The 13,642-nt window shown below is 35.9% G+C and overlaps 1 protein-coding gene across 12 annotated transcripts in view; it reads left to right on the forward strand.

Moving 5' to 3' along the window:
- Nucleotides 1-13,642, forward strand: part of CCDC178 (coiled-coil domain containing 178) — a 477,106-nt gene that overhangs the window by 119,802 nt on the left and 343,662 nt on the right. For all 12 annotated transcript variants that reach the window (XR_013165210.1, XM_077135675.1, XM_077135679.1 and 9 more), the window contains one exon: nucleotides 9,871-10,024. Coding sequence is in view for 11 of the 12 variants with exons in the window: in XM_077135675.1 (XP_076991790.1) it covers nucleotides 9,871-10,024 (154 nt within the window). In the remaining variant the exon portion in view is untranslated. The remainder of the gene's footprint in view (nucleotides 1-9,870; nucleotides 10,025-13,642) is intronic.

Genomic DNA, 13,642 nt, shown 5'->3' on the forward strand with positions numbered 1-13,642 from the left:
TTCTGTTTAGATATTCTATCTGGCATTGAAACTAGCATATTGAAATCTTAAACTATTATTTTAAAACTGTTTCTCCCTTCATTTCTGTTAGTATTTCTTCAGGTATTTTCTCTCTGCTGTTAGGTGCATTCATGTTTAAAATATTAAATCCTCTCATTTGATAAAATTCTTTTATCAATGTATAAAATACCTTGTTGTATTATAATGCGTAGAATGTATAAATATATGTTGTCTTTTGTAAACAGCTTTTGGCTTAAAGTCTGTTCTTTCTGATATTAATATAGCCTCCCCACTCTCTTTGATTACTATTGCATGAAATATTTTATCTATCCTTTCACTTTCAACCTATTTGTGTCTATGGATCGAAGATGGGCCTCTTTTTTTATTGTGAGATATATATTTAAAAAAGCAATAAATTTCAAAGTATACTGTAACCATTAGTTACAGAACAGATTTCAGGTATGGCTTACAGTTTCTCAAATTTAGGTTTTTCCTTCTAGTTGCTCCAAGATACTGGAGGCTAAAAGATATATCAATATGATGATTCAGCAGTCATATTCATTTGCTAAATTCTGTCTTCTCTGTTATAACACCTTCTTCTCCTTTGAACTTTGTCCCAAACTTTAGGGATATATGGACTATGCCCATTCTAACTTTTCATGTTGGAAAGGACTGTCGATAATATGGGATCCGAGGATGGAACTAGTTGATGTTCTGGAGAGGCTGGCCCCTCTGGGTTTCAGAACTTATCTGGCCCAGGAACAGATGGGTCTCTTAAACAGCATGTAGTTGGGTCATATTTCTTCATTCATTCTGCCAGTCTCTGTCTTTTTATTAAAGATTTAACCCATTTACATTTAAGGAAATTACTTATAAGACAAGATTCATTTCCTCCATTTTAGTAATTGTTTTTTATAAGTCTTAATGTCTTTTACTCCATTACTGCCTTCCTTTTTGTTTAGATGCTCTTTTACAATGAATCAGTTTGAATCACTTAACATTTCCTTTTGTGTAGATTTTTCTTAAGATATTTTCTTTATGGTTACCATGAGGATTACCTTTATCATAACAAATCTATTACAATTTAGTTTGCATGGATTCCTACTTGATTTCAATAGCCTACATATGCCCAGTAACTGTATCTCACTATTCTTCCCTTTTATATTGTTCATGTCACAAATTATGTGCCCAGCAGCAAAGTTTATGCTTGTTTTTTATATTTTAATTTTAAGACTTTTAAGAAATTAATGACAGGATTATAAATGACAAATGAAATAATACTGGCTTTTCTATTTACCATGATATTACTTATAACAGAGATCTTTATTTCTTCATCCATCATCTAAATACAGTCTAGTGTCCTTTTCTTTCAACATGGAGGACTCTCTTTAGCACTTTTTGTAAGTCAATGGCAATAAATTCCTTCAGTTTTTATGTGTCTGGAAGTGTCTTAATTTATCGCTCATTTTTGAAGGACAATTTTGCTTGGTATATAATTCTAAGGTAATAGGTTTTTTTCATTCAACTCTCTAAACATGTTCTTCTACTACCTTCTAGTCTCCATGGCCTCCACAGTTTCTGTTAAAAAAATTGGATATTAGTCTTATTAAGAATCACTTTTGTATGACATGTTGCTTCTCTCTTGCTGTCTTTAAGATTCTGTCTTTGTCCTTGACATTGGAAAATTTTATTATAATGTAGATCTGTTTGGATTCATCCTACTTGACATTTGTTGTGTGTCTTGGTTGTGTATATTCATATACAAATTCTTATCTTTCATCAAATTTGAGAAGTTTTCTGCCTTTATTTCATCAAATACTATTTCTGGCCCTTTATCGCTCTCTTCTCCTTATGGAACTCTTATGATATGTATATTTGTATGCTTGATTATTTTCTTGATTTGTTTTAGTTCTTTGTCCATGTTTTCCTTTAGTTCATTGATCCTATATATGAGTTTTTAAAAAGATTTTAAATTAGGAGTTCTGTATTCGAGAATATTTTCAGCTGATTCTTTTTTCTTCCTAAGATTGGGCCATATTTTCCTATCTCTATTTATCTATTGTAATTATTTTTTGAGAACTGGACATCCTGTGTATTGTGTGGTGGTCATTCTGGAAATCTTGTTCTTCCACTTCAGTCACCCAGACTTAGAACAAGAAGAAAAAAGGAAAGAAAGAAAAAGGAAAGAGAGAAAATTAAAAAGCGAAAAGATATTAGCAACAGTCAAAACACCCAACAATAACAACAACAAAAATTTCATGCAATTTAAGATCTCGCAGACTGAGCTATTCATGAAATGGAAAGCATTCTGTTGAGAAAGTAGAAAGGAGTGCCACCAAGGGAAAAGGAAGTGCTTTATAGGGTGAAAAATTGAAGCAAGTGTTCTGGTTTCCTAGCAGCCGGAATGTAATATACAAGAAACAAAATGGCTTTTAAAAAGGGAAATTTAATGAGTTGCTAGTTTACAGTTCTAAGGCCTAGAAAATGTCCCAGTTAAACAAGTCTATAGAAATGTCCAATTACAGGCATCCAGGGAAAGATACTTTGATTCAAGAAGGCCAAAGAAGTTCAAGGTCTCTCATTCAAGTGAGAAGGCACATAGTGAACACAGTCAGGGCTTCTCTCTCAGCTGGAAGGGCACGTGGCGGGCTTGGCGTCATCTGCTAGCTTTCGCTCTTGGCTTCTGGTTTCATGAAGTTCCCTGGGAGGCATTTTCTTTCTTCATCTCCAAAGGTCACTGGCTTGTGGACTCGCTGCTTCTTGGTGCTACAGCATTCTATGCTCTCTCTGAATCTCTCATTCTCAAAAATGTTCCCTCTTTTCTAAGACTCCAGAAACTTATCAAGACCCACCCAAATGGGTGGAGATATATCGTTACCTAACCCAGTTTAACAACCACTCTTGATTAAATCACGCCTTCAGGGAGATGTTCTGATTACAGTTTCAAGCATACAGTATTGAATAGGGATTATTCTGCCTTTATGAAATGGGATTTAGATTAAAACATGGCTTTTCTAGGTGTCATACATCCTTTCAAACCGGCACAGCAAGTGAGGAAATGTTTTGATTGGCTGACATTAAGTTTCCATTTTACATAGGATGGTCTTACAAAGTGGGGAGCAGATCTTCACTGATTATGGCACCTATCCATTCTAATAAGCTGTCTCTACTGCAACAAAACTAGTTTTATCACCACATGTTGATGATCAATACCCTGTAGGGTATGTTCAGTTTTCTTAGAAAACCCCTAGAGGTCAATTATTTTTGTTTTCTGGAGAAGCCCTTCTCAGAACGAGATTTACTTCCAGCAACACCCAATGCAGGTATCAATTTTATTTTACTTAATGCTCCCCCCCCACACACACACACAAAAGGCAAAAATAATTGACTGCCCTGCCTCTCTAAATCTCTTGTTATGTGCCAGTGTTAAGCCAGAAACTGCTGTCAAAGTTCAAACACAGCCTGGCAGCCCTGTTCATTCCTCTGAAATCCACCAGACCCAAAAATATAGCATAGAGAAAGAGAAAAAAGGCGGGAAGGAAGAAAGACATGCATTGGCTCTTTCACCGTATAAGCTGGTATAAGGCCAGAAGACACTGCTTCTGAGAGGAAGTGATATAATCTGTGCTGGGCCCTCGGGGATCCACTGAACTAAACAGCCCAAGAAAGAGAGAAGAAACTCAACCAGTGAAAAAGTGCACTGGGCCTTAAAACCCAGTAGATGCTGGCGTGAGGCCAGAAGCTGTTCCTGCAGAGAGTGCTGAAACCTAGAGTCTATTTTGTGCCCTCAGGAATCTGCCAGTTTAGGGAAAAGCCCACATGGCGGGTGGGGGGAACAGCCAGGGAATGTACACAGGTACACTACTGTTTTATGCCCAGGTGTATGCTTTTGGGGGGCTGGAAGCCTCCTGCCCAGAGGGCCAAAACTGAGTACAGCTTCCACCCTGGTTCCTCAGGTGTCTCCCAGACTGACCTTCCCCTCTACCCCAACTTTTAGAGGTGGTGGTTTCTTCTGCAAGCCCTGGACCCAGCTGGCTGCTTCTGGAACCCAGACCACATTGCCTTGCTGCAGCAGTTTTCTGCAGCTACCAGCCTCAGGGCTGAACAGTGGAGGCTGGCCACTGGTTTACTGCTTTCCCTTACAAAAGCTGAACTCTCAGCAGTCTCTCCCTTCCACTGACACTCTTGTAGTTGTTCTGATATTCTGTTTCCAGGATTATCACCTACTTAATTACAGTTTCTTTTTCAAGCTCTTTCAGGTTTTTCAGGGAGGGAACAATTTATAAAATTTCCTGCTCCATCCCTGTGTGTCTGTGCTCTCCTCAGTAACGATTTTCTTTGTTTTGTTTTCCTTTATGTCTCTTAGACTTTCCACCAGATGAAAAACTCTCTGAATGTTTGTTGAAAAGATATTTATCTTGTGATAGAAGTCTTGATTTTTGAACTGCCATATATTGAATGTATCATTCCATAAAATAAATACTGATTTTCACTTTTGCTGTTAAGGATGGAGCTAACAGGGACTCCCAGTCCTGTGTACCTAATCTATATTTTTTCCCTTTGGCTCTTTTTAAGATAATCTCCTCATTTTAAAACTGTATTAATTTTATTTTATCATGATATTTGGTATGAACTAATTGTTATTTATTCTATTGGGATTTTTAAAATCTTCTAGGCTTCTTGAATCTATGAATTGTAATTTTTATTAGTTCCTGGACATTGCCTTTGTCCCATTTCTCTCTCTTGGGACTTGAATTAAACATATGTTAGGTTTTCTCATTCTGTCCTTCAGGTTTTGTGCTCATTTTCCCATATTCTCTACTATTTCTAAGGCTTTTGAACTTTTTTATGGCTAATAATCCATTTAAACAATTCTTTTTTTAAAATTCTGATTCTAATATGATGGGCTATGAAAATGCATCTCATAGACCTTGATCTCTGGGCAATATAATTGACGAAAGGCTCTGTTGCACTGACATTCCAGTGTTATCTGCATCCTGAGATTCCCTCCCTCATGAAAAAATCCCCTCCGTTTGCTTGTGGGGTAGACTTAGTGAGTTGCCTCTAGTGAAAAGAATAAGAGAAAATTTGTGAGAAGTCACTTCCATATAAGGTTGCACAAAATTGTGACCTTTATCGTGCTAGCACTCTCGCTCTTGCTTGTTTCCTCTGAAGCAACAAACTGCCATGTTTTGTGACACTCTGTGGTGAAGCTCAAAAACAGCGAGGTAGCAACCTAGGCCTCAGTCAGCAATCTTTGAGTCACAACTCACTAATGCCCATGTGAGTGAGCTAAGAAGGCAACTGCAGCCTTGAAAGAAACCCAGAGCCGAAGGGTCTAGCTAAACCAAGTTGTAGAAATTGGGAGATAATAAATGCCGATTTTTTTTTTTTGATGACTAAGTTTTGGTATAGTTCCTTATGTAGTAGTAAATAACAAACACAGGGTTCTGCAGCTGCCCTCCAAAACCTATCGTTTTCATGCCATGACCATGCTTCCAATAGGCTGTGACTGAGTGCAGCAGGAACGCTGTGGCTGGACTCTTCCTGGGAAACATGGTCTCCTTCATTGGCCAACTTTGCTTGAGGACTCCTGGTGGATTTTTCAAATATTCCATAGACAACCTGACATTCTATAGATGCTTCCATTCAAACTTTGCCCCCTCTCTCCTTCACTCTGGGGCAGACTTGCACTAATGTCTGGCAGTTCTCCCTGCCTACCTATTATTCCCTTTCAATTTTCTCTCACACAGTCATTCCCAAAATAGAACCCTTGCACTTTTAACCCTTACTGTGTCAGTTTGCCAGAGCTGCTGTGACAAATATAACACAATTGGTTGACATAAAAAACAATAATTTAATTGTATCAGGATTTTGGAGGCTAGAAGTCCAAAATGAAAGTGTCAGTAAGGTATTGCTTTCTCCCCAAATTGTGCAGCGTTCTGGCGCTAGCTTGCTGGACTCCTTGGGAGTCCTTGGCCTACAGCTCTGGCTCCCATCCTGATGTTCTTTATGCTTTCCTGTGTCTTTCTTTAACTTCTGACTTCTTGTGCTGTAGCCTTCTCTGTCTGACTGTATCCAGGTTTCTTCTGCTTATAATATACTCCAGTAATATAGGTTAAGGCCCACCTTGATTCAGCTGGGCTAGCCCTTAATGAAAACTAACATCTTCAAAAAGTTCTCTTTACAGTGGGGTCATACCTATAGGAATGCACATGAAGACTAAGAATATGTCCTTGCTTGGGTATACAATCCAATCTACCACACTTACCACACATTTGGGGGGACCCAGACTAATGCACTAGTTTACCACAAAATCCATCTTTTGAGTTTTAAAATTTAATTGGTGGTTTTCTTTCCTGAAAGTTGCTTTGGGATCACATATAATTGTGCTAGTTAATTTTAAATAGTTCGCTGCTCCCTGCAGATACATCAAACTTGACTTTAATTTTCTTTAAAGCTAGTAAACATATTCAGAGACCATTGTTTGAAGAATATTGTTTTTCAAATTTATTGAGATTTCATTTGTGCTCTAATATGTAGTCAATTTTTATAATAATAATGAGTACTTGAGAAGAATATGTATTTTCATTGGACTAGGACATAGTTTTTTGTGCTTGGTGTATATGTGTGTGGTGTGGAATGTGTGAGCATGTGTACATCTGTGTGTGATCAGACCTGTTATGTCAAAAATTTTCACTATTCTTTTAGTCTGCTTGATCTGTTTTCTAATGAAAATATTTAAAATTTTTCTACTATGGTTGTTTATCAATTTTTATAACTGTCAGTATTCACTTTATATATTTAGAGTCTATATTAAGTATGTATGAATTCATAATTTTTCTATCTTCATAGTGGATTTTCATACACACACATATATATTTTAACACCATTAATATTTTCATTCCTTAAATTATATTTGTTTGTATTGATATTCCAAAAAATTTCTATTATCAATATTTCACTGACATATTTTACTTTATTTCCTTAGTTACAATCTTTCTGTATGGTTTTGTTTTAGGTAGATCTCTTCTATATTGCCTAAACTGACTTCTGTACTTTCATGTAAATCTGATGATTATTTTTAAATAGAAAGTCTTATTCCATATTTAGTTATTATTTTTATGGAGGTTGGCTGGCTAGCTGCAGATATAAGATAGCCTTAGCTGAGACACCTGGGGAGATTCATGTGTATTCCATGTTCTTCAGTCTTTTGAGGAATGTTCTCATGGTTATAGTATACAGAAAAAGTAAGTACAGTCACACATGAACTTTTCAAGCTGGTTCTTGCATCACATTTGGTAAAAACATGGAAATGACAAATCAAAGTAAAATCAAAGCCAAACTCTGAGTCAAAATCTGAGTTAGAGAACCCTACAAAATTACATGTCAAAGGGAATGGATGTAGGAAAGAGTGAAGAATTGGATCCATTAATACACTCACTTTACACACTTTCTTAGTTTGCATTTCTGAAGCTATTGAATTTGGGAGTTTATCTTTCTCTCTATCTCTCTCTACTGTGTATTCATACATGTTATGTTAGTTTGCAAGCTGCTGGAATATGATACACCAGAACTGGAATGGCTTTTATAAAAGGGAACTTAATAGTTTACAAGTTTACAATTCAAAGGCAATGAAAATTTCAAAATTAAGACACCAACAAGAGGTTACCTTAATTCAAGGAAGGTTTCATGGATTAGAAGCACCTTTTTCGGCTGGGTAGTCTGCCTCTCCAGGTTCTGGCTTGCTTAACATCTATGGCGACATCTGCTGGGCTCCAAGCATTTCCAGACATTTGTTTCTCTGTGCTCCATGTGTTTGCATCTGTGTCAGCTCTGCTGTGAAGTTTCTATTGGCTCTGAGGATTCAGTTGTTTCTGTAGGCTCTGTCATTTCAATCAGCTCTGAAGTTTCTCTCCAAAATATTTCCTCTTTTAAAGGATTCCAGTAAACTAATCAAGACACACCTAGGTGGGAAGAGTCACATCTCCCCCTTTTCAAAGGTCACATCCACAATTAGGTCAGTCATATCTATTCCTCTGCCAATACCACACTACTGTCTTGACGATGGTACTTGTTGAGAAAGTTTAACACTGGGTAGGATGATTCTCCCATTTTGTTCTCCTAAATTTATTCTGCCTTAGCAGATATGAGAATGATGGGATCTACACTAGGGGAAAGCCTAGTGGTAAAGTTGATACTGTAAATTTCTCTAGTGGCCGAGAACTAGTGACATCAACTTCTTCAGGAAATGTAGATAAAGGGATAGCTAAAATAATGTTTAACTTCACCATTCTATAACATTGGGCTATTGTCCACCTCCCACTCAGGCAAAAAGCTGTGGTTTATATTCTGGTTTGGGGGTAATAGATTCTGATGCACGTTCTAGAGTATGGCCCATGTACAGTGCTGAGAGATGCCCCAATTCTAGTAAATCCTATATTTCAAAGGAATTACTTACTGCCACTGACTTTCTGAAATTAAGTCCTGGTAGAACCTTAGGGAAAAAGAAACCAAAGACCTTGAAATTCAACTGAGTTTATTATCACCATGGACCCTTCATTTGACATTGGCAATATTTCCCTTTTCTTACAAAATTAGTTTTGTTTTCTCATTCTTTATATTAATTACCTTTCTTGTACATATATTTATTTACAAAGTAATACAAATATCTAATCGATCATAAAAAGGAAGCTCTGGAATTCGCCCTTAATTTCTTTTTTTCCTTTGTCCTGCACATCCAGAACACCACCATGCCTACCTCACTATACCTAGTGTATCCTCCACTTGTCTCCATTCAACCACCAAATTAAGCAACTTACACTGAATGGGAAATTTCCCGACTTCAAATTCCACCCGTAGGATGGTATCTCCTTTGGCGATGAGTCATTTTTGGGTTTGCCTATTGCTTTGATTTTCATTTCTGTAGTGAAGCTGTATTTTTCAGCTTCATTTGATATACTCCTGAAAGCAACATAGGTCTTATGGTAAACATGGGCCAATTCTGTTAGCACATCATATCTTTATTGGCCATTCACATTTGTCCTGTGGTGAAGTTCATGTTTCTGTTACATAACACAATTTTCTCTTCTGTCATTTGTATGGGTTGCAACAAATTTCCCAGTCTTTTGACTTTTTCTAACTTTTTTTTTTCTTTTGATTTGCTTATGGTGTCTTTAAAATGTTGGAGTTTTCTGTATTACTGATATTTTATGAAAATGATCATTTTTATCATTTGCTCGGGGTGCTTTTTTTCTACATTAAACTATAACATCGTTGTCTAAAGAGACTCCTATGTTTTGGATGTGGTTATGCAGTTCAGAGATTGCTATTGGTCTTCATGGAGGGTCATCGAGGAACAAAAAACTCCATAGTAATTCTTTCTCTGCTAGCCATTTGTCTTCCTATGCTGCAGTCTCCTACATTTTACCCCAAATACTGTTGGGGAAGCACAAAAGTAAACTAGTGCTGTAATAACTTGATCTTTCTACCTCTGCCTCCTCTTTCGTTCTTTTTTCCCCTAACTTTCTATCCCTATACCAGCTAACTCTGAAACAAAGGTGCTTAAGTGTCTGACCTGAAATTAAATTGAAAGTTGGTTTGTCATAAACACCAATTTCTAATCATTTACAATTTTTTCCACTTCTTTTTCCTTGGAAATATAAGTAGTACTGGTGAATTTTTTCTGTTTCCTATTTACCTGATAGCTATGTGGTACTTTTCAGAAATTGAAGAGTTCCTTTGGGATGGAAGAAAATTTAGAAATAGATACATTTCATTGGTTTATTATAGCAAATCAGAATTACTTTAAATGTAATTTTTAATATAATTTTCTTTTCAATGTGGATAAATTATCTGTTTATCTCTTAGGAGAGAAATAGAGAAACTTAAAAATATGTATATTCACTATTGTTCATCAGTACAAAATGTTAATATTGATATTGAGGAAAATAAAGAGGCAGTGACTGTAGCATTGAAGGAAACAAAATCATCAACAGATCAAGTATCTGCTTTATCAAGAATGGTGAGTTTTTCACATTTAAAATTAAATATGATAATTTTAGTTTTGAGCCATGAATATTGATTATTTCTCACTGTCAAGAATTAAAGAGTAGTTAGCCAATTTTCTGTCTCTATTAGTTTTCTAGTGCTGCCATAACAAATTATCACAAATTTAGCAGTTTAATACAATGCTCATTTATTTTCTCCAATTTCTTTTGTGTCAGAAGTCTGGGCACAAAATGACTTAGCTGATTCCTCTGTGCCAGCTCCTGCATGACCAAAATCGAGTAGTTGGGAGACTTGCACTTTTTTCTGAAGATTCAAGGATGAATCTGCTTTTAAGCGTATTCATGTTGTTTGTTGAATTTGCTTCTTAGAAATTATGGAACAGAAGTTCTTGTTTCATTGATTGACTAACAGTTGGAGATCATTCTTACACTCTAAGGGCTGCCCTAATTTCCTGGCTCAAGGCTCACTTCATTTTTAAAACTAGGCATGGCAGGTTGAGTCCTGGTTCTTTAGTTGTATCTCACTATAGTTTGTCACTAATCCATAATTATTAATTGGACCAAGCATATTTTAATGTTTTGTGTGTTGAGGGGGAGGTCATTCTGTGAAAAAACATGCTCATGCCCTCCCGCCATATATTGGGTGTCATCTTTTTCATTTGTTGCTAAGAATTTGTGGTATATTTTGGATACAAAACCTTTTAAATTTACACATGTTAAAACTATCTTCTGTCCATCTTTTTATTTATTTTGATATCTTCTGATGAAGAGAAATTTCTTTTTAATGTATTAAAAGTTATAAAATATTTTTTGAGCTTTGTACTTTCGTGAATTTGTTTAAGAATATTTTTTCTACCGAAGGTCTAAGAATATCATCCCATACTTTATTCTAAGTGTGTTTGAACTTTGCTTTTTATATTTAAGTGGTTAACCAATATGAAATTAACGTATGGGTATTATATGAGGTGAGATTCCAGTTATATTTTTTCTATATAGAAAACATTGTTACAATACAATTTATTGAGGAGTGTTTTCTTTATATATTAATATTCATTGCCATCTCTGCCGTATAGGCTTCCATTTTCTGTGGGTCTCTTTTCATTCATTTAATTTGTTGGGCTTCTTGGCCATCTTTACTTCTATATATCATTTCTACACTGGTAAACGTCTATAATGAGTCTTGCTTTCCTGTGATGGTGAGTTCCCCAGTTTTATACTTAATAAAGTGCTCTAGGCTGTTCTTGGCCCTTGCTCTTCCCTATGAATTTTAGCATTACCTTGTGAGGTTCTCTCAGTAATTTTGTTGGAACTATAGTTGGAATGATATTCATTTATGGATGATTTGGGGGAGAAATGAAATCTTTATGATAGGGATCCCTACTCATAAACATCATCTGTGCTGGTTTGAAAGGAAGTATGCCCCCCTAAGAAAAGCCATGTTTTGATATAAATCCCATTTTTGAAAGGTAGAATAATCTTTATTCAATACTGTATATTTGAAACTGTAATGAGATTGTCTCCCTGGTTGATGTGATTTCGTTAAGAATGGTTGTTAAACTGGATTAGGGGATGACAGGTCTCCACCCGTTTGAGTGGGTCTTGATTAGTTTCTGAAGTCCTATAAAAGAGGAAACATTTTGGAGATTCAGAGAGACTCAGAGAGAGAGCAGAGAATGCTGCAGCACCACAAAGCAGAGAGTCCACCAGCCAGCGACCTTTGGAGATGAAGAAGGAAAACGCCTCCCGGGGAGCTTCATGAAACAGGAAGCCAGGAGACAAAGCTAACAGATGACACCGTGTCTGCCATGTGCCCTTCCAGCCGAGAGAGAAGCCCTGACTGCGTTCGCCATGTGCCTTTCCAGATGAGAGAGAAACCCTGAACTTCATCGGCCTTCTTGAACCAAGGTATCTTTCCCTGGATGCCTTTGATTGGACATTTCTATAGACTTGTTTTAATTGGGACATTTTCTTGGCCTTAGAACTGTAAACTTGCAACTTTTAAATTCCCCTTGTTAAAAGCCATTCCGTTTTTGGTATATTGCATTCCGGCAGCTAGCAAACTAGAACATCATCTATCTCTCCATTTATTTAGGTATTCTTTATAAACCAGGACTTCATCAGTTTCCCTGGAATTTTATAGAAGCATATTCCTTCTTTGCAAATTTATCCTGTAATCAGTCTTGGACAAATTAGTCCTTCCCTCTTCATAGATGTTTAAACTTATCTTTTTATAATTTATTTTTAATGTAATTCTGATTTGTTCATAAATGTGGTCTATATAGTAGAAATTGTTTAGAAATTTTAAGACTTAATTTGTATCCTAATATAAAGGCAATTTGCATAAATATTCCATTTAGAAAATGTGTGTTCTCTGATTTGGGGATATAATTTTAAGTAGGTTCATTTTATTAATTGTACTAATTGTTTTATTTAAATCTTTTATTTTCTCACTGACCTATCAATTACTATAGTTACTGTGATAAAGTATCTCAGTATGATTGTAGATAATTCCATTATTTTTTCTACTTCTCTATCCATGTTTTTTGCTTTACAATTAGAAACAATTTTTAAGACGATGATAAGCTTAGAATGTTTATAATTGAATTTTTCCTCATTCTTATTTTGTTTAAAACTTTGGAAGTAATAAACTATTTCTAGAATTTTGGGAATGCCTATTTTACACACTAGAGCTAAATAAAGCATAATCGAAATCTTAGCTTCTTCCTGAACAGTTGAAGGACCTTATGACCCTTTCTTGACATATATTTTATCTTCCCATTATTTTTTGCCTATCTAATAGCTTAATCCCTGTATATTAGATATTTTATTAATTCATACAATAAATGTTTGTTTATATTTACCTCCTGTTTAACATTTTCCACACAACTCTTCTTGTCAAACTTTGCAAGTAGATGTTTTTTCTTATTTCTGAAGTATGTGTTTTAATTGTCTTCATTGAGATTCAGCTGGCAGTATATTCTCAAAATTTTGTTCCCCTGAAAATGACTTCTTTTGTCCTCATTCACTCAATGTAGGGAATGTGTACTGGAGTTAATATGGGAGTCGCTTACATGGCTTTATAAGCAACAGAGAAGGATCCAGAAATAGGAAAGGCTGAAAACACAAAAATGAAAAACACTAAACCAAAAGCTAGGCTGAAGTGCCAAAGGGATGAGATGAGATCAATGAATTGGGAAAAACTGCTATTAAATAGATGGTAATACCAGTCTGTGTAATTTGCCCTCACTTATCTCTCCAGCCTGTCTCCTTGCTACGCCTTTCTCTCTAACTCTACACACTAGCCAAATGGAACTACTTGGGGACCCCAGAATGTGTCAGGTGATGTCTTTCTTGTAGCTCTTTATAAATCCTCTTCCCTCTAATTATAAGGTCAAGATTCAACTCTGTTCCTCCTCTCAACCTTGTCATTGTCTGGCAGAAACATCTTGTTTTAAACCTCAACTTGGAAGGAGGAAAATCCTTGGTGAAACCATCTCTTCACTTTCTTCTCTGCTTTGAGTTCTAATTATACTTTATTTGCCTGTTTTTCTACTGATACCAACCCGTTGAAATCAATGATCATTTGTTCTAGACTATAACATTTTTTAATTTTTTTATTTTTTGGTTCGGTC

Source organism: Tamandua tetradactyla, chromosome 18, assembly GCF_023851605.1.
Source record: "Tamandua tetradactyla isolate mTamTet1 chromosome 18, mTamTet1.pri, whole genome shotgun sequence".
In the NCBI taxonomy this organism is placed as follows: domain Eukaryota; kingdom Metazoa; phylum Chordata; class Mammalia; order Pilosa; family Myrmecophagidae; genus Tamandua; species Tamandua tetradactyla.